This window comes from Condylura cristata, unplaced genomic scaffold (assembly GCF_000260355.1).
Source record: "Condylura cristata isolate star-nosed mole 26May11 unplaced genomic scaffold, ConCri1.0 scaffold00035, whole genome shotgun sequence".
In the NCBI taxonomy this organism is placed as follows: Eukaryota; Metazoa; Chordata; class Mammalia; order Eulipotyphla; family Talpidae; genus Condylura; species Condylura cristata.
In genome coordinates, this window is record NW_004567136.1 from 11939479 (window position 1) to 11959586 (window position 20108).

Consider the following 20108-nt stretch of genomic DNA (forward strand, 5'->3'; position numbering starts at 1 on the left):
ACCCCCGCAAAATGTCTCTGGTATATGGTTGTTCATTATTTTTGTTATTTTCTCACCTGGTCCATTATACTCCTGCTATGAGTGAAACCATCCAGTATTTTTCTTTCTCTTTCTGGCTTATCTCACTAAGCATGGGAACTGATACTTATTTTTACAAGTTCTTCTGGCAAGTCTTAGGACCAAACAGTTTAGGAAATATGAAGTCACAGCATTTTAGGCACGGTAAATGTATCCGAGGCATAGAGGTGTGGCATAGCGTGGGCATTCGGGGAAGGTTCGTGATGGATTCGCTGGGGAACTGTGTGTGGAGGAAACAAGGCTGGAGAGACAAGCAGGGTGAGATGCCAGAGGGACTGTATTTCAGGGGTTTGGTCCTGAGAGCAACAGGGAGCTGCTGAAGGTTCTTGAGCAGGAGAGTGGCAGGGAAATATTTGCACTGTAGACAACAGGCAATCAAATGAAGGCGTAGTATGTGCTGGAGGGGTGGGACCTGCAGTCTCTTTCTGGCTCCTTCAGGGACCCTGCAGTTTGCTTTGTGGCCTGCTTTGTCTACCTCCCCACCTTCTTGAGCTGGCACCCCACCTGGATTTCTGCCTGTGCCAAAGCAGAGGAGGAGGGGCAGAGGCAGGGCACTGCTCGGAGGCCTGGCTGCGAGGCTTCGGTGGCCGAACAGCCCTCAAGCAGTGGGACGAAGTCTGAGAATTTAGGTAAGGGTGTGTGGAGCAGATGCTGGAGCTCTGAGGAGTGAGGTCACACATCCGTGGTCAAATCAGATGATCCGATCAAGACCCAGGAAAGGGAGTGAGTGACGCTACGCTAAGTCATGTGGCCGCAGCAGCAGGGCCGAGGCCAGACTTCAGACTCCTCACTGCTGGTCTTGCTGGGTGAATGTCCAAAAAGGAAGCTATGGGTCAGAACCTGCCATTGCCTCTGGAAATTTCTGAGGCGGGGAACAAAAAGTTCTCTATGGAACCTGTGACCAAGCAAGAGATAATGCTTACATCGGTGACACCAGGTCAGAGAGTCTGCTCCGGACCCTGCCAGAAACCCCGGAGGTGATCTAACTCCACCGGAGTCAGCCTCCTGCCCACCCTCACCCTCCTCGTCCCTTTGGCTTCTCATCAGACAAACCCGCTCACAACAGTTCCCGCTGTCTGCCCCTCCCCCACTCGGTAGACTGTAGGGTTTTGAGAAATGGGAACTGGGGCCCGAGATCGCCTGGCACACACAGGCCCTGGCAGAGGACGAAAAAACTAAAACCACCTTGACTTTTCCATCACTATGGATACAGAGTACACGCACCGTCTGCTCCCGTGTCCTGAGATGTGGGAACCCTACAGAAAGGCCAGTTCCCAGAGCCCCAGGACAAGGCTCTCTTTGCATCAGAGACGCCCACTAGAAACCTGAGCCGGGTGCTGTTTGGGAGGAAACTGGAGGCTCCGAGTGCCCTACTTTGACTGGGGAATAGCAAAGCCTTGTTTCTGAGTCTGTCTGGGATGGCGGCGAGAGGGCCAGGTCCATGGGTAACTGTGTCCGAATGTGTCTCAGGGGACTGGATGGTGGATGCTGGAATATCAGCAAAAGTCATGGTCAAGTACAAAATCGGTTTCTCCCTTGGGAGAAACATTTCCAGGGAAACCATTTTCCAGATTTGACTACCAGATAATAAAGTTACCGGGTGGGTAACACCTGACACTCAAGCTTTTGTAAATGTGGACCAACAGCCTGCCTGTCCAAGGGATTGTCCTACCAACCTTTGCACATGTACCCGCCTCTTTCTGCGGATTAGCAAACTTTCCCCACCAAGGCCAGATAATCAGCATTTTAGGCTTTACAGGCCCTAAAATTTGTAATTGCTGAACTAGTTCAACTCTCCGTGGTTGTGAGAAAGCAGTCTCGGAGCCCATGGAAACGCCCTGGCGTGTCTGCGTGCCTAGGCTGTGAGGCGTGGTTGTGTTCCAATAAAACTTTATTCAAAACCGTAGGCTGTGCTTTGCGACTGTGTTCCGATAAAACTTTATTTATAAAACACAGGCAGTGCCTGTCCGCCCGCCTGCCTGCCGCTGGGCTGGACGCCGGGGGCTGTGCGCAGGCGCACTGGCTCTCTGCACTGCACACCCCTCCCCCTCCCCGCCGCTGACTGACTGCTCTGAGGTGCTGTCAGAAGCTTCCCAAGCGAGGCGAACACACTCAGGGTGGAGAAGCGAGACCACGCCGGCCGGGTGCCACCGCCGCCCGCCCGGAAGGCTGGCGCGAGCCAACACCCGGCCGCTCCTACCTTATGACGAAGCTGTGCGTGTCGATCTCGGGGCCACAGCCGCTGTTGAGCAGCACCCCCGAATTGCCCACGATGGCGCAGGTGGCGAAGTGCTTGTTCTTCAGCGGCGAGGTCCGGGGCAGCAGCTCATAGAGGTTCTGGGACACGTTCATGGTGCTGTCTCGGTCGAAGATGTAGTGAATGATGTCGCCGGGCTTCAGGGTCCCCTTGAGGACAGAGATGTCCTTCTCGGCATCCAGAAACTTCAGGATTTGCTTCCTGCGAAAACCGAACACACGTGAGAAAGAAACGGCCCAGCGTCTCCCGCGCTGCAGCCCAGAGCCGAGGTCCACCTGCGGCTCGCCCCGAGGCCATGTTGGCCGTGGTGGGCGCCCCGGTCGCCATCTTTCCACTTTCTTCCTGCGGGAGGCGGAGGCTGCTGTGAACGGACCCCAGCAGGGCGCAAGGTGAGGTCGTCAGGGAGGGTTGGTGAAGGGCGGCCCGGGACTGCCTGTGCTTTGCCCTGGAAGTCCCAGGACGGGACACCCCTCAATCTGAGGTGAACCCAGAGTAGTCGCCACCTCGAAGTGAACCCCACTTTGTCACCCGATGGGCTTCAGGACCACCATGTGATGGGGTCCAGAATTTGGGACAAGAAACCAGATGACTCGTCTCATCATCTCATGCCTGGGGAGGTTTACTCCAGGGGAGCGGCTGGGCTCAGGGGCCTCAGGGCATGAATGGGGGTGTGGACGCTGAGGGGTGCGGGCCACACTACTTTGGGGTTTTGTAAATATTAATCGTACTCTGGCCCCACAGATCAGGGTTCCTTTTTGTTGTTTCAGGACAAAGGCAACCAAAGAACAGCTTTCCAGGGTGGTTTTGATTTAGGGTGAAAGTTCTAGAATCACCTAGCAAAGAATGAAAATGGGATGATGTGTGGTCAGGAAATGGATGGGCATCCTCACAGAACCACCGGTGGGGCCCCACTCCAACCAAGCAGACCCGCCTCCAGGGACCGAGGATCCTAGGTGGCATGTTTTACTTCTAGAACTATCAAAATCACCCCACAGCCTTTAGAAATGACTCAAGTCAGAAATATGGTACCCAGATCTGCTGAACTTAATGTCGTTTCCTGCAGTGCGCCGATCTAGAACATACAGTGATGCCGGTCTTCTCCAGGAGCTCTGGAAGGACAGGGTGTCCTAGCACTCTGCAAAAGTGAGAGTTTGCAAGATGGCCACCCCATGGTGTAGAGAGTAACACTGTTGCCTGAACCCACATGTGTGTGGGGGAAGGGGGGTGTCTGAGGTGTTCCTATGGGGGGGGGTGTCTGAGGTGTTCCTAGCCTGCAGTGGTCTGGAAGGCTATGCCCATCATTTAGGGGACTAGAAGGAATTCAAGTTCAGGGTTGCCATCGAGGCGTCCTGATTCTCAGAGAGGCTGGGTCTCAGCTCACCTGGAAAGCTCTCCAGGTGACACTGCTTTGTGTTGGCCTTTGGCAGAGCAAGGGGCTGCCGGAACGCTGGGCAGGGCCCCGCGCTCTTGTTCACTCTTCGTCATGGTGGGCCTGCGGGAGAACTAGCCTTCTGAGGGAAGGCTCTTGATGGAAAACAAAGGCGTCGGCTTTATTTACTGTGGGTTACCTGCCGTTTGACGAATGACTGTATTTTGGAAATTGCGGAAACCTTTGTAATTACTCACCCCAAAGTATTTCAGAGCAGAGAGAGCCCCCAGAAAGCCCATAAATAAATACCTCTGGGAGTAAATTAATTTCTAACTAATTAGGAGAAATTACTATCAATTATTAAACATCATTGCAGATCACTCCCAGAGTCTTATTGTGAATGATGTTGGTGACTAATTGATGGGAGCTGAAGGAATTCTTTACCCCTTGGGGGAAGCACAGTGCTCCTGCTGAGGGGACTGTGTGCGTGCAGCCCTCCAGCAAGGGTGCAGTCTGGTCTGGGGGCGTCCCTTTCTTCATCTAATGGCTGGGCAAGCAGCGAGTGGGGTTGCAGGCAGATCTGTGCGCGAGGGGGGATTTCACTGACAGGTGGTATGGTGGGGTCAGTAGCAGCCCCTCAAATACATGCCATCTCCTATCCCTTGGAAACTGGAACGTGTTTTGTGCGTGTGGCTGAGCTAAAGATCTCGAGATAAAGTCATCTTGGGTTAGCTGGGTGAGCTCTCAATCCAGTGACTCGTGTCCTCTAAGAGACAGGAGAGGGGAACATGGACAGAGGAGAGGTTGTGTGAAGGGAGGTGGAGATGGGAGAGATGTGGCCACAAGGCCAGGACACCTGAGCCCCCCAGAGCTGGGAGAGGAGGAAGGAGTACCCCCTGCCCCCGCCTTGAGGGAGTGCTCGGCTTGGCGAGGCACTGAGGCAGCGTCTGGGTTGGACCTCCGTGCCAGGGGCCTTGTCACGCTTGGGCACGGCTGTCCCACTCCCTGTCTGGCCTCTGTCAGAAGTCTGTGATGCAGGCCTTTTGGGGCATCTGGTGAGGGTCTGCCAGAAGGCCCCAGAAAAGGTGCTGGCAAAGGGGTGGCAGGACAGTGGCCCCCCTCAAGGAGTTGGCTGCAGTAGACCAGTTCTCTAGACCTTATGCCTCTCTCCCCAGACCCCTTGATTCACCAGACTAAGCATAGAGGTGGGGGTGGGGGCATTTCCACTCGGACAGTCAGTCCACAGGAAGGGCACCTCCCAGCTCTAGGGCTGACATTTTGGTGGCCACGGTCAAGGTTGACCACTGTGTCTGGCTCCTCCCCAAGGCCCGGGAGGGCTGTCCTGACAGGCAAGGCTTTCCCCGTGCGGTCCCGGCTGTGCTGCCAACCGCGTTGCCCCCACCCCCGCCTCTAGCTTCACGCTCCAGCAACACTAAACACAACAGGCCCCGCAGCGAGAGGCAGCTGGTGAGGCCTGCGAACCCCGGCTTATCCTCCAAAGGCTTCTGGGGGCCTTTCCGGCTGCCCTCTGGGTCCCACTACAAAGGGAAGTGCTGTTTCCTCTTTCCCCATTGATGAGTTGCAGCACCCCCATGTGCGCACCTCACTCACCCACCCATCTGCTTACTCTTGCGGCTTCCCCCACCAGGTCTGGTTCACGGCAGCCCCCAGACAATGCACGGGAATTATGGGTTCTTCTGGTCAGCCATGACCAGCCATTCCACGACCCACCTTGGCTGGGAAGTCAAGGCTCCCTCAGGGCCAAGTGCCAGACCGCCGACACGGGCCCCTGCTGCAGTGGCCCACTGTCACGGCCCCGGGCTCTGAACGCACCGGGCAGGAGCCGCGCCCCTCCGCAGCCAGACCTCACCCTGGGGGGCAGGTGGCACGGCGGCTCCTCGCTCACCGGGCAGCGCTGCGGGCAGCCCCAAGTCACCAGGAGGGATGGCTCTCCAGAGACACCCCGGTCTGGCTGCCCCCCGGAGCGTCTCACCCCTCCCGGCCCACTGCAGGCTCTCCCGCCACTCGGGCGTGGCCGCCGCGCCCGCTGGGCAGCTGGGCTCCTCAGTGTTTATTTCCAATTGATCGCTTACAGATGGAACCCACCTCGGCGGGAGGTCAACCTTTTATTTCTATCCCGATTTCTTTAGATGATGGAGAGCGGCAATTTGCCAGCTTGTGCTGCAGAAGGCCAAGCCTGCCTCTTGTCCTATAGGTAATTACCACTACCTGATCCTCAGAGAGAGAGTCTGGTTGTGTCTCCACTTGGCAGAGGCCGGCTGGATGTTGTGCTTCATGCTCTCATTACTTCTGTCAACAACAGCTGGCGATGAGGAGCCATTTATTACAACTTCAGCTCTGGAAGGAAAAAAAAGGACGAGGTAGACACGATCTTCTAGCATGCCAACGAGAAGCCTAATAGTTTTGTTTTTGCACAGGCCTGAATGTAAACTTTGTCGGAAGAGCAAAATTGCAGTTATTACTGAGAAGGGAAGGGAGTCTATTTATCTTCTAGAATGCACAGACGCTCTCCCTCAGGTATAGCCTACATCCATTCTTGGAGACAGGACGGGGCGGGGGCGGGGGCTGTGTGTGATTAAACGGTCTTCTCCCTGCCCCCGCCCCACGAAACCGAGCAGATAGTAATACTTCTTCAAGCTATTTTTGCAGAACTGCAAGTAGCAGTTGTATAAACAACCAAGTATCATGGGCAGGTTCACAAACTCAATGAAGAGCAGAGAGTCCCGCCACCCCCCATGTAGCCCGGGGCTTCTCCCTCCTCCCTGCGCCCCACACCCGTCACAAGCTGCCAGGTGCCACTTCTCAGTCCTGCCCTGTACCAGCTGTGGGCGCTGCCCGTCTCCCCCTCGCCTGTAAGTGGGGGTGTGCCCTCCGTCAAGTCCCTGTTCCCGCGAGCTCACATAGCTGGGAAATAATGAAGACCCTGCTGGGTTTGGTGGCTGTTGACCCAGAGGGAACCTGGAGTGGGAGAGGGAGCCGGCCGTCTGCAGGGACGATTCCAGATTCGGGGTGCGCTCCTCTCTCCACCCATCCAGGCGCACCTGGCATTCCAGGGCCCACTGGCGCGTGGTGGCGTGGCCTCTGTGCTGGCAGGTTTCTCAGAAACTAGGTTACAGTGAGTCTCGGGTGGCCAGGCCAGCTCGCTTCTGCGATGCACACGGACGCCTGGGGCGCGGCGGTCCCTCCTGCCGGCTGTAGGCTCCCGGCCAGAAGGACAAGTGGACGTTGTGCAGAGTTCTGCCTTTATTTTGGAACAGCCAAGGTAAAAAAGTGAACTCCGGGTCATGCGGTCTCAACCCAGTGCCCCATTTTGCTTTTTCGGGGTAGAGAAGAAATTCATTTTGGGGTGCACATTCTCCCCGTTCTGGCTTGTCTGGCTGATGTCTTGGACTCAGATAGCTGTAACTTCTGCAGGGTTAGGAGAGCAGAGAGTTTTCAGGAGGGCGGATGATTTTCCTCTAGCACAAGCTTGAGGGAACCTTCCAGTAGAATGAGAAGATCTGACCTTCAGCTGTGCCCAGAAAGGGGCCTCTTGGAAAGCTTTCCCAAGCTGTGTCACTGTGGGGAAATCCCTCTACCTCTCTGAGCCTCCATTTCCCCATTTGTAGAAAGAGTGTGTAGAAGAGAAAGTGTCCTGATGTTCTAGAATTCCCAAAGAGCCACTCAGTTCTCTTAGCCTCTCCCTGACTGCCGACGCCTGAGGTTCTGTATCCCCGTTATCCTGCTTCCCTGAGGCCACAGGCAGGAGCAGGGTCTTGGCTGCTGTACCCCGAGACTTCAAACCTCACTGCAGCTTGCAGCTGTGGGCTTATGCACTTGTGAAGCTCTAGTACTTGTGAAGAGGCGCTGTCTCCCTCAGAACTAGCTGATGCTCATCAGGAATCAATGGCCGGTGCCTGGAATCTTGTGGCAGAAGGCCGAGTCAACTCAGGAGCTACTTTCAGAAACTGGGCATGCAGGGGGCTCCCGGCTCTCAGGACAGCAATTCTGCAGAGGAATTCATGGGTGCTTGCTGAGGAGACTCATGCAGTAACCTGCATGGGGGTTTCCAGGCTTCTCTGGGATACTCATGGGGAGACAGGTCGGGGAAAGAGAATGTTGGCACGGATCCCCACTTGTTGGTGAAAACTGGGCAGGCCCCTCCACAGCCAGTCATGGTCTTAGTGGACTTCACCCTGGGGAAATTCTCAGGGGGAAGTCACTGGGCTCTGTTTTCTTGTGTCTGTAAAATCGAGGGGATGGTTGAGACACCCCCAAGGTCACCTAGGTGTCCTGGGTGTCTGTGCCGTGTGGCTGAGATGCTCCCTTCCTGAGTGCGCCCTCTGGTCTGGTCCCTGCATGCCCTCCACCCGCTGCCCCTGGAGTCTCATGTCAGGCTCAAGTTGCCAAGCCTACCTCAGTGGTCATCTTCTGTCGCTGTGGATACTTCCATGGTAATAGTAGTGAGCATCCACTGAGACTTTTAGCAGATGAGGCATTGGGCTAGAGCCTTATATTCAATAGTTCTAATTCTCAGAAAGTCCCTTGAAAGGGGCTTACATTATTTTTCTCATTAAAGAAAACAAACAAAAGGCGGCTCAGAGCTCAGAGGCAGAAAGAACTTGTCCAAGGCCCAGCTAATAAGCTCGGGGACGGAGTACGGTGCGTCTGACTCCCGTGACTATTTTTACTTCTCTTGCTCGATGCCAATAAGACTATACCCACCCCACCTCACAGTGCCCTGGGCCACAGGAGTCCTGCTCTGGAGGAGGGTCTTTCGGGGGCATCTTTTTGTGTAGAAGAGGACCTTAGGGACCACGGCCTCCTGTGTTATTCACACCAGGCTGTGATTTACCAGACCTGGCATCAGCTCCATTTGTGGTTGAGATCTGGAAGCAGTGGAGTGGCACCGTGACACAGGGGCACTTTTCCAGGGCAGCCCCGTCGGGTCGGGGATGGGTGTGCGGGGCAGGTCTCATGTGGCCGAGGGGCCTAAACGAACATGGAGCCCCATGCCAAGCAGCCCCATGCCAAGCAGCCCCATGCCAAGCAGCCCCATGCCAAGCAGCGGGACTCCCTTTGCTTGACCAAAACGGGACATTTCCAGCTTGACCACGTGGGACAATTCTTAAGGAAAGCATGGTTTTCATTTTGAGGCACGGCCCTTATGTCAGATAACGCGGTATTTTTGCTCCCTTCTGCCGTCCTTAGCTCAGGCTCTGAAGACTAGAGGCAGAGCTAGGGGCCGGTTGTCACTGGTGGAGAAGGGGGACTCAGGTCTGGTCTCCCCACAGCCAGTGGCGAGCCTGGGTTGGTCTGCTTGCAAGTATGCACTTGCTTCCACACATGAAACAGCAGCTGGCCCAGGGCGCCCCGCAAGGAACCGCAGGCTATAGAGGGCGTGTTCACTGTCAAGGTTAATGTTGCAGAGCTGATTCCATACACACACACACACACACACACACACACACACACACACACTTAAGTATATATATATATATATTTAAGGAGTCTCAGCAAAGTCCCTGAAATGCTTTATTTCACCTTAACCTCCTGGACAAAGCATCCACCATAGTGAAAAACATGGTGAAAGTTCTGGTTTCCTTCAGGGTCCCTACTGCTCAGCAAGAATGACTGAGCTCACTGGGGGCCCAAGTGCTTCGAAGTGGGTGGACTCTTTTCCAGAAAGCAACTCTTTCCCATCTGATTTTTTCAACTCTGCAGCCTCCAGACCTTGGGCCATTTCATGGGCTGTTCTATCGACGGACCCCCCACCCCCCAAAGTGATTAGAGAAATGCAAAGCCAAAGTGAAATGAAACAGAGCTATCTGCTAAGTAAGAAGGGCACCATCCAGCAAAGAGGAGAAGCAGATTAATAGCTGCCTTACAGCAAAAACAAATGAACACAAAATCTAATTTACAAACCTATTAGATTTGCTATGTAAGCTGTTCACAGCTGATCTGATTGTACCTCTGCCTCCAGAATTCCTGCAAGACAAAGGAAATGCATTATTTATAAACCACCCAGCTCTTGTTGGCAAGCCCTCTTCACTGGCCAGGAGATCCCGCGGCCCAGCTGTAGCCCTGCGCAGGAGGGGGAGAGCTCCCTCGGCCTCTGCAGAACGGGCAGTGTGTCGACCAGACACACACCCCCATTTCGCAGGGAAGGGGGTCTCCCAGATCCTCCCCTGTGAACACTTCTGTTCACGTCGAGGCTTTCACTTGAGTCTTGAGACACATGCCTCTGGGAATGATCTCTGGCAGTCCCACCACATAGCCGCCCCGGCCTGAGTCAGCACGCGCTCCCACGGGCAGCACCGGGACGCCCCTTACTTCAGCCCACGCGTCGCGACGTCACCCTCTCCAAACTCGAGACACCAGAAGTTCAACAGAGGCGCACGGGTAACTCGTGAGGGCTTCCAAGAAGATGACCATTTGCTTTTTGGTGGCAGAAGTAACAGTAAGTGCTGTCACTTTGGGGGAGCAGGAGGTGAATGAGTAATGGGGTGTTTTGTTCCATTTTTTGGAGAGTAAACGTTTTTGGAGTATAAGCATTGCAAGGCCTCTGTTGCCGCACCACCCATTCAGTTTTGTGGAATTCCATTCCAGAGGGGGAGAGCTGTGCGGTTCTTCTCCCAGGCTCACCAGCCTCTTCCTGCCTCCAGTACCCAACTCATGTGGGGCCCTGACTTCAGTGTGTCTTCTAAAGCTCAGGTTAGCTTAGCTAAGTCATTCCCCACCCCGCCCCACCTGCCACCATTTATAGGATGTGTGATTTGAGGCGGTGATTCCACACACGTCCCTCATTTGTGAATGTTCCCTAACCAAAGTTGAGGCATTTGTGCACTCCAGAAAACCAGTTCACACCAACTGAGAAAGCAAGGTGTTTGCAGAGTCCTATGACTTACGAGAACTCTCCGGGGAAATGAGGGCCCTTTCTCCATTCTGCTGTTAAGTCTGGCTTTTCTGTTTCTTTCTTTCTTTTTTTTTTTTAAAGATTTTATTTTATTTGTGCATACAGAACTGGGATACAGGCCAGAGGTGTGGAGGGTGAGAGAATTCACCAGAGACAGAGTGGAGTGCAGAACAGGCAGATCAACGAAATACACTGCTGAGGGGAGCAGCAGGCGGGTCAGGAGAGGTCTGCCACGCCATGTGGTCACCTCCGGGGCAGGCGGGAATCGAACTCATAAGGAAGCGGCTTTAGATTCTCAGTGCCGTGCTTTAACCCGCTGAGCCACCAGGGATGGCCTCTGTTTCTTTTTTTCAGTGAAAAGACAGTGTTTAAATTTCCCCTCGCTCCCACCTCCCGTCTTCCCCACGGCTTGTAGCAGTTTTGCGAGTGAGTCACAGCACTTTGCCGCTTGCCCGCCTCGTAGTGCTGGTGCCTGGCTGGTCCCCGCTGACCTGGGCTACTGTACATCAAACCTGCACCTGCCTCCCTGTCTCTGTGTCTTCGTCGTTCCCGTGGCCTTAGCCATATCCCACACTGTGGCCAGACCACGGCTTCTGACCCACTCCTCTGTGGATGGGCATGTGGGCCTTTCCACGTCTCAACTATTCCAGACATGTCACGTACCTGCTTGGTGTGGGGTAAGCTTACTCATGGATGCTCCAGTGTGTTTCTTGTTTCAGACAGACTGAAATGTCTTTTCGATATTTGGGAACAGGCAACATTCTTGCCTCGACACCCTTGAGCCACTCAGGTCAGACCCCCGGGCCCCCTGGACACACTGCTGTCCACATGTTCCCGACTGTTCACATCCCTCCCACTGACTCCGGGCCTCAAAGCCAGCAGTCCTGGCTGGAAAACCTGCCCGGTCAGGTAACAAGTCAAGCACAGCGACTAAACACAGTCGTAGCTCACAACTAAGAAAGGCTAACTGGGATAAAAGAGAACATTCAGAAATTTAAAAGTCACTATTAATGAGAGATTCAGTAAGTGCTTTGGAGTCGGTTAATAATCGGGAGGTGAGTTTGGGGAGGGGTATCTGTTGAGTGACACCCTACTCAAGATAGCAAAATAAACTTCAAAGAAATGGAGCCAGTGTTCCCCCAAATCCAGGAAGTTCTTATATCCCTGTCATCAGCTTGCTACATTTATCACCCACACTAGTATTCAATTAATTTAAAAAATGGACTCATCTTTAAAAATGTCGCCTTATCCTGGCCCTCCCTGGTGGCGCAACAGGTTAAAGTGCAGCCAGTTGCAGCCACTTCAGTGTGAGTTCAATCCCCGCCCCAGAGGTGACCCAAAGGATGCAGCAGACCTCTCCTGTCTCCCTGCTGCTCCCCTCAGCAATGTGCTTTGTCAGTCGGCCTGTTCTGCTCCCCTCTTTGTCTCCGGTGAATCCTCTCACCGCCCCTGCACCTCTGGCCTGTACCCCAGTTCTGTATGCATAAATAAATAAATCTTTAAAAAAGTACCCTTATCCTAAGCAAACCCTTCTTTGAAAATGAAAGTCTGACAACACTATTATGTATTCATTTGAAAAAGGAAACCACAGTACCACTAACCCAAAAATATCCATAGAACTCATAACGTCATCATATATAATCACTAACAGAACTTGTAGCAACTTCTGGAAAAGTCGGATTAACAGTTCAGCATTTAGACAGCAGCCCGTAAGAAATGGGTAAGAAAATATAAAAGTGATGGGAAGAGAAAGTTCATCAAATCTCTGATGAGACATAAGGAGAGAATGTAAATGGCTTTTAAAATTCAGAGGTGGAAGATGGAATCGTAGAGAAAATGGAGCACATTTGACTTCCTAATAGTGTAAAATTCTGCTTGATCAAAAAGCAAGCCTCAGCCAACCCGTCCGGGACCAGCAGGCCCCCCCGAGGCCCAGCCGAGGCGAGCCCGCGTCTGCTGTGCGCTTTGCCACAACCTACACACTTCGTCATCCCCATCCTTCCTCCAGCTCAGTTTTCCCCAACTCAGCTCTGTGAATACCTGGGCCCTGCTGCTGGTCGGCTGCGTGTGCTCCACAGCTCAGTGCCAGTGTCCCGCCCACCACTGCCAGCCAGCCCTCCCCACACCACAAGCTGGTGACCCGGGAGGTGGGGCCCTCCCGTCCCCTCGGGCACAACTGTCCTGCCGGACACTGCTCTCGGGCTGTTAACTGCAGTCACACTGTCTGTAACATCAGGTAGCATTCGGCTGCCCAGACTCCTCAGCATCTGTGTGGGCTACACTGTGCTCGTCTCCGGAAGTCCAGTTTCCATTCCTTACCCCACAACTGACTCCTCTGACCCGACTGATGCACCTCGACTCCCCTGTGCAACCTGTTTTCTGCCTGGTGTCTGTGATGATGAACCCCCTATCCCTCCCCCACCAGCCAACCCATCCACATCACCCTCCATGCTAACCCCAAACCCAGTGCCGGTGCCTCCCCCAAGCCATCCTGACGTCTGTTCTCAGACACTGCTCCTCCTCAAGTATTCGGTTCGGCGACAGCGTTTGTCGCCACCTTTAATTATCTGTGGACTCTCGGGTGAGAGGTTCTAAAGAAGTCTGACACTTGCAGCCTAAACTCCTATCCAGAAAGAAGCCTGCAGATCTGGCTCAGGCTTCAGCGTCCTCTGCCACGCTACAACGGAAGCCCTAAAGCGTGTGCACTAAACACGTCCTTTATTTTCTTGGTTCTGATGCTTTGACTTCTTAGGGCTGTGCTGGCCGGAAGCACTGGGCCCCCTGGGGTTAGCCAGTCCCCAGAGACAGTGAGCAGCTGGCTTGTACCCCTCAGATGCAAACCGAACAGTCCAGAACCCACCTCCCCATCACCTTTTTTATCGGGTCTCACTCTCTGGGCCACCGTCTACCTGTCCTAACCACCCGGAACTCCGGACAGGCCGGCTGAATTACCCAAACTCACCAACCCTAAGTCTGCTTACCCTGCCCCACCTCCTGCGGAAGCACCATGAAGGCTCTTGTCCAGTTTCCCCCTCACCCCCTGCCTCTGATGACCTAGTGTCCCCGGGGTGCTCTGCCCCTCCTCTTTGGATTGCTGGGGAGACAGATGATCTTTTCAGACAGTCATCTTTTAGCCTTACTATACCTGAGTATCACAAGCAAACATTAAAATGCCCTGTTCACCTGCTTAACTCGTGCCGCTTGGACTCGGTGACTCAAGTCAGACGCCACGTCGCGGTGCTTCCCTTCCAAAGTCTCCCTGCAGTTCTCACACTGTGCTCCTATATATTATCTGTACGTGCAAAAGCGTGATTTCTCCTCTCAGATACCCATAGGACGGAGCAGGCCGCCATTCAAAGAATCGCAGGATGCAAATGTTCGGCTCAGAGTGAACCACGTGAACTGACAAGGGACTTCTTTTCTCCTGATTAGGTTCCGCCGCCAATGTTACTGACATCAGCTCACATTCCTTGTGATGAGAATGCTCAGACCTGCTTCGTGGAGTGACAGAAGATGACCAGGTGAGAAAAATCCACAGATACCTCGCAGTGCTGAAATCATACGTGCAGAGGCTAAGATGACCCACACATGGGTAGGGACGGGAAGCGCTGGGTACACTGTAACGAATTTGACCAGCAGGTACAACGTTCGTAACAGCAAATGTCCATTTGACCCTGCTGCGTGTCCTCAGCCCTGGTGAGGACAGAGGCTGACCCTCCCAAGGTCTGCATTCTAGAATGTCAGTCTCCTTGCCGCCGCTGACATCAGAGTCCCGGCTAAGCTGAGACAGCCCATCAGAGGGCGTGTTAGCAGCGCCCTACACAGTCAGATCTGCGGTCAGTCGGAGCGGTGAGCAAGCCTGCACGCTGCCGTCTGCTTGGCCTTTCACCCAGCGCAGTAATTGCCAGGGGAGGTCGCAGGCAGCATGCTGAGCCCTCGTGGCTGTGCCATAACGGCCCACTCTCGGTTGCTCGCGGAGAGCCGGGCTCAGTAAAAGAACTTTAAAGCATGGTCTGAGCGCAGTTGAACAGCTGATTAATCTTAAGAGTGGAAGATAAAGTCACGCCCAATTTGTGAATTTGCAGAAGGTTCTTCCTTCCTTGTTCTGGGGGGCATAAATTCGTGCATAAAAAGCACTGGGTTCTTGGAGCCTCTAGTCATGCAGGCCATACTGGTTGTGGCTTCTCAGATCTTGAAAAAGAAAAGGTGGACTCAAAGTCATTAGGTCCCAAGAACAGATAGGATTTCAACAGGGCTCTAGGATGGTTTTATTGAATAATTTCAGAGCTTAAAAAAAAAAGTGGTAAAATATCCATAATAGAGAATTTCCATCCTAACCCTTTAAGTGTACAATTCGGTGTGCAGTAAGTATCCATGTTCTGTGGCCATTACCACTGTTTATCGGCCACTGGGCAGTCCTTGTGAAGGCCCCGCCTGTCTGCCAGGCCGGGCAGCTGTGTCTCCTTGTGGCTCAGCCCTGGCAGCGGCCATCCCCGCCCCTCCCACAGCGGCTCCCTCCCACGTCGGCCTTCTCTGCAGTACGAGTCGGCAAACTTTTCTTCTAGAGGACCAGGCAGCAAATATGTCAGACTTTCGACTATTTTAGACTGTGGAAAACTGATGCTCTTAGGTAGATGCAGCTGCTTAACCCATGGGAGTGAGAACAAATGTCCACAAACTTCTCATTAATGAAATTCAATAATCATAATAATAATGGAGCACAGCAGAGTCCCGTTACCCAGTCAGTCACCCACCGTTGACCGCGGTCTGAAGGTATCACGTGCAATAAGGTATTCTGAGAGAGAGGGAGAGGGAGAGAAGGGAGGGAGTGCGTTACCATGGCGTCAACGCAGCGTATTGTAGCTGCTCTACTCCGTCGCTGCTGCTCATCTCTCGCTGTGCCGAAGCTGTACGCTGAACCTTAACTCGGGCGTCCGTGCACACAGACTGGGGCTCGTCGCTGTGCTGTCCGGCACCCACTGGGGCCGTTGTAATGCACCCCCTGCAGCTCAGGGGCGCTCCTGTAGCCTTTTATTTTTTTGTAAATTTTGGGGGGAGGAGGTAAGATTTTGCTAGGCCTGGCTTTCAGGACGCGTGCGACTGGGGCGTCCCGGCAGCGCCGGCTTCCCAGGCAGAGGCAGCACCGCTAGTGGGGCGCGGGCACCCACCCAGGCCCACTCCCGCCGCCTGTGTGCCGCTCTGCTCGGCTCGCCCACTCAGCTTCCGGCGGCAGGTCAGGCTAACCACTTTCCCAATGTGCTCAGCAGCAGCTCCTGCGACTCTTGTCCCGTAGAGAGTCTGCCCTGAGCCTCACAGACACCGAAGCGCCAGCAGGCCGGAGTCTGAACACAGCTCGATGGCGTTTCCATCATGGTGGGGACGGGCGGCCTGGGCGTCCGCTGGTGCTGCCCGTGTCGGTGTCCCTGTCCCTCGGGCGGTGGGGCACAGGGTGGGGGTTGCCTAAGCCAGCGAGCTCCAGCCTCTCTCTTCTTACACGGCCAAGCTCTTCTCGACAGCTCAGTCCCATTCTCTGCCGTCTTCTCTTGGTTCACGTTAAACATTATCTTGACTTGATTTATCCATTTTGCTTTGATTTCTGCAAACTTTTGCTAGTTATTCAGCTTCCCCAGTGTCAGGAGCCCGCTCTTGCTGGACTCCAGAAAGGATCCCTGGGGCGTAGGGCTCTGATAGAGCGTCCCAGCCAGTTTCCCTAGTGCTTACAGAAAGGCACTTGTAGGCATCTACACACCAAAATCCCGGTAAACACGTCGCTCGATGCCAAGCATTTCTCTTCATGACACTGGCACCTTGAACCGTTACCATCCAGATCCGAACACTTCTGGAGTAAGCAGAGGCCCAGGCCTGAGGGGCGTCACCGCCAGGCTGACCAGTGCCCGCAGCTCATTGCTGTGGGCTGCCCGCACCTTTCGAAGGAGACGCGCTCCATGGCCCTGGACTTCTGGAAGAGAGCTGCGTCTCTGACTCTCGCCTGGAAACCAAGGCAGCTAAGGCTCAGATCTGCTGGAGCTGGAGATGGCGAGAGCCGTGAGCAGAGGGCTTCTGCTGTGAGGCCACGCGCCTCTCGGGAGTCCTCCGCCCCTCTGAAGCCCCCGCCTTCCCCGGCGCCAGTGCCCGGTCCTGTCCGTGCTGTGCTCCTAGCCGCGCGGGCGCTCCGGCACGCAGCTTCTCCCCAGGGCCCAGGCCCAGGTCAAGCACGGCACTGGGGCCTGCCCATCTCTGCATCCTGGTGGGGCAGGGGTGGGGGTTGCACACGGGGTGCCTTGAGGGGAGAGCTGGATGAATAAAGGCATCAGACAGGGACAGCGCCTGCGCTGTAGGAAGCGAATGCGGCTGTGGGATGCGTGACTTGGGGAGGGAGGAGGGAAGCCCCGGCTTCGTCCCCACCCCCTCTGCCCACCTCCGTGCCCCTGCCAGGTGTGTTCCAGGCCTGGGGCCTTTGCACTGGCTGTTCCCTTTCCCCTTTCCCCACGGCTCACTTCCCCTTGCTTCAAATCTTTGCTCAAATGTCCCCTTGGCCAGGAGGCCTTCCCTGACCGTCCCGGTGGAAAGCACAGCGCGGCCTCCTGCTCCCGTCTCCTCGTGCCAGTGTCTGTGTCATGGGTGAAGTGCACCGCCTGTCTCTGCCCCTGGAGCGTGGCTCCGGTGTGGCGTCTCGGGCCAGTCTCCTCGGTTGCTCCCCCAGTGCTGAGCAGGCATCCGACATCGCAGCGGCCAGTGAACGCCTGCGCCTGCCGTTCCCCTCGTCACAGCGGGGTCTCCGGCTGTCCTCTCTGCCAGACCGAGGGCCTGTGCTGAGCCACACGCCTCCCTGCCTTTGGGAGTCTTGCTCTACCAGCGACCTCTTCTCGCTGCCATGTGCACAGTCACGCTTGACGACGGGGCCACCACCGTGTATGGTCAAGCGATTCAGCACTACAGACATTACGGAGTGATCGCACCCGCGTCTCTGTGGCAGCCACATGTGGGGTGGGCCCTGCGCCCCCAGATGTGGCTGGGCCCTCACTGCCGGAGATGACAGTAAGCGACTCATTTCCATAATAATGCTGATACTTGGGCGGAGGGTCTGTCAGGCTGTGTCCCAAAGTCACGTTGGCTCCTTTAATAGCCTGAAGTGACCACCCTGTCTGTGAGAGAAGCCGAGGCACAGGGAAGGTGAGAACCTCCCAGGCGAGTGGCTCAGGGCCCTCTCCCCAGACCATGGCGCGGGGGGGAGAGCACGCGGGGGGCGGGGGGGTGTGGGTGATGCGGCAGCGCCCGGCCTGTCTGTCACAGCGCACTGAGCCCAGCCTGGGAGCGCTGTGCCTCCTCCCCGCCGGCGGGGCCTGGTCTCGTGCTGTTTCTGTGCCTCCCGGGACAATCGTCTCCGGCAGACTGGCCCAAGGCTCCCCTGGCGCTCTGCTTCCCCCAAACGCTGCAACTGAGAGACAGTCACGGAGCCTCCCCCAGGTGCGGACTCTGAGGTAGAGGGGACAGCAATGATCTGTCCCTCCACGACCATCAGCTCGTGGAGAGGGAAAACAAGAACAAAGTGAGTGCAGCAGCGCCTGGTCTGCGGAGAAACAGTCCTCTCTAGTGGCTAATCTCTGCCTGTTTCCAAGTCAGAAAATAAAGCAACGCTACACAGCAGGGCTCTGGTGGAGACCAAAGACCCACCGTCAACAATTTTACTTTATTTCATCTCGGTTGATCTCAACTTCAAGTGTCGCGGCTTCGAAAGGTAAGATCAGGCGCCGTCCAGCCAGCCAGCCAGCAGTGACCTAAGAACCCGCCTCGATGCTCCCGGATGCGGAGGCTCCCGGCCTCATCAGCCTGGCTGCTCTCGGGCTCATCTCCGCCTGCCAGCAGCCAGCTCACCTGATTCCCGATTCTGCCCACATCCCTCCAGTCCTCTGGCGTCTGGGTCCAGGCCGGCTGATTCGCCCTGCTGGGAATCCTGACTTTAACCCGGGCTGGCCTTTCTCCTGGAGCGGAAGCGGACGGTGGTCTCTACAAAGAAGGCGGAGCTGGTGGACCCCACGGCCGACGCTTTCGCGCGCTCATACAGGCCTCCGCGATTTCTCTCCTTGGCGAGGAAATACAGATGTAGCCAGTGGGGGTGGCAGGGATCCTTCCCAAGGGGCCAGCCTCCCTCCTCCCCCCCAAACTGCCTCCTCCCCATCAGGCTCCGTGCAGGGAGCTGGAAGTTAGGGCAGCACAGAGAGGACTCTCAGCCTGCGGTGGCCGCACCCAGCAGGCGGGGCCCGGAGTCCGGCAGGCGTGGGAGCGCCGGGGCCACAGGGAGAGTGGGCGGGCGAGGGGCGGCCTGGTGCCCTGCTGGCGGCGGGGCCTGGGGTCTAAAGCAGCCCTGTCCCATGGGTCCAGCACCAGGCCGTCTCACTGGACGGTGCTGCTTGTGGACGGGGCAGTTTACCGATAACGGCCAGAAACTGTTGGCAGGTACTTGGCGGATGCGCCTGCTCCCTGCCCCTGACGTTTCCGGGGCCCTGGCCTGGCTGTGCTGCCCCGAGCGGTTTTGCCAGCCGTTGTCACTGCAAGGCCCTGTCATTCTCGGGGTCTGCCTTCACGTGTGCTGCTAATTTCACTTTATTGACTTAATACTTGCTGTTAATCGACTCACTTACAGATGTAAATGAATTTAGCGTAGGAGGAATGTTTATACCACTACCCTAAATAGAATAGTAATATCCCTTGCCCTAAATAGAACTTGTGGCAAAAATAAATACAATTAAGTTCTTGGCCTCCAGCCTGGCCGGAGTCTGGGTTCTCAGAGGCTCCTCTCTACTTGCCTTTGGTCACCCCTAGAGGCCTCACCCCTCCATTTCTCTGCCTCTTTATAACTGTGAGGAGCATTTGGAATTGGATTGCGGGCTGGGCAGGCCACCGAAACCAGGACCCCTGAGAACGCGGGTTCCCACGTGTGCCAGCCGTGAAGTGGGGCCATTTGTCACGTGGCTGATCACATCCTAGCCAAGCTCGTGAGGGGCCCTCAGTAAAAAATCTGGGTGAGAGGGACTGCAGCCTTCGTGGACAGTGACTGGAAGAAGTCCCCGCCCAGGCCGAGAAGGACATGCCGGTTGCTCGCCGGACCTCCTGCACTAAATGTGCAGTGAGGGGACGTTCAGGCATCATCCAGAATTCACTTCCCAGGAGGCCATGCAGCGGGGGGTCTTGGCTGCTGGCAGGGGGCGGGCGAGCACGTCCCCCGCTGTCACTTAGCGGTTCATTTTACCCACACGCGCCTCCTCCCTTCATTATTTAAACTCTGCTGGCATTTACCAAGAAAGAGTCAATTAATCCTGGGTGTTGCTCCTCTGAGTGCGGCTGCTGTTCTTGAAATTGGACCCCAGGAAACCTAATAACCGGCACCCACTTGTCACTGGGCGGAGCCTGGCGGCCTGCCCTGCCCTGCCCTGCTTCAGGGACACTGAGCCCAGGGTGCCCGGGGGTGGCCCCACTGTGTTCCGGAG

General features: G+C 55.5%; 1 protein-coding gene across 1 annotated transcript in view; it reads right to left on the reverse strand.

Annotated features, from left to right (window-relative positions):
• Positions 1–20108, reverse strand: part of ST8SIA2 (ST8 alpha-N-acetyl-neuraminide alpha-2,8-sialyltransferase 2) — a 67157-nt gene that overhangs the window by 8914 nt on the left and 38135 nt on the right. The window contains exons 4-7 of the mRNA XM_012732669.1: positions 16441–16609; positions 9630–9692; positions 5934–6062; positions 2279–2536 (exon numbers count right to left, since the gene is read on the reverse strand). Coding sequence (XP_012588123.1) covers positions 2279–2536; positions 5934–6062; positions 9630–9692; positions 16441–16609 — 619 coding nt within the window. The remainder of the gene's footprint in view (positions 1–2278; positions 2537–5933; positions 6063–9629; positions 9693–16440; positions 16610–20108) is intronic.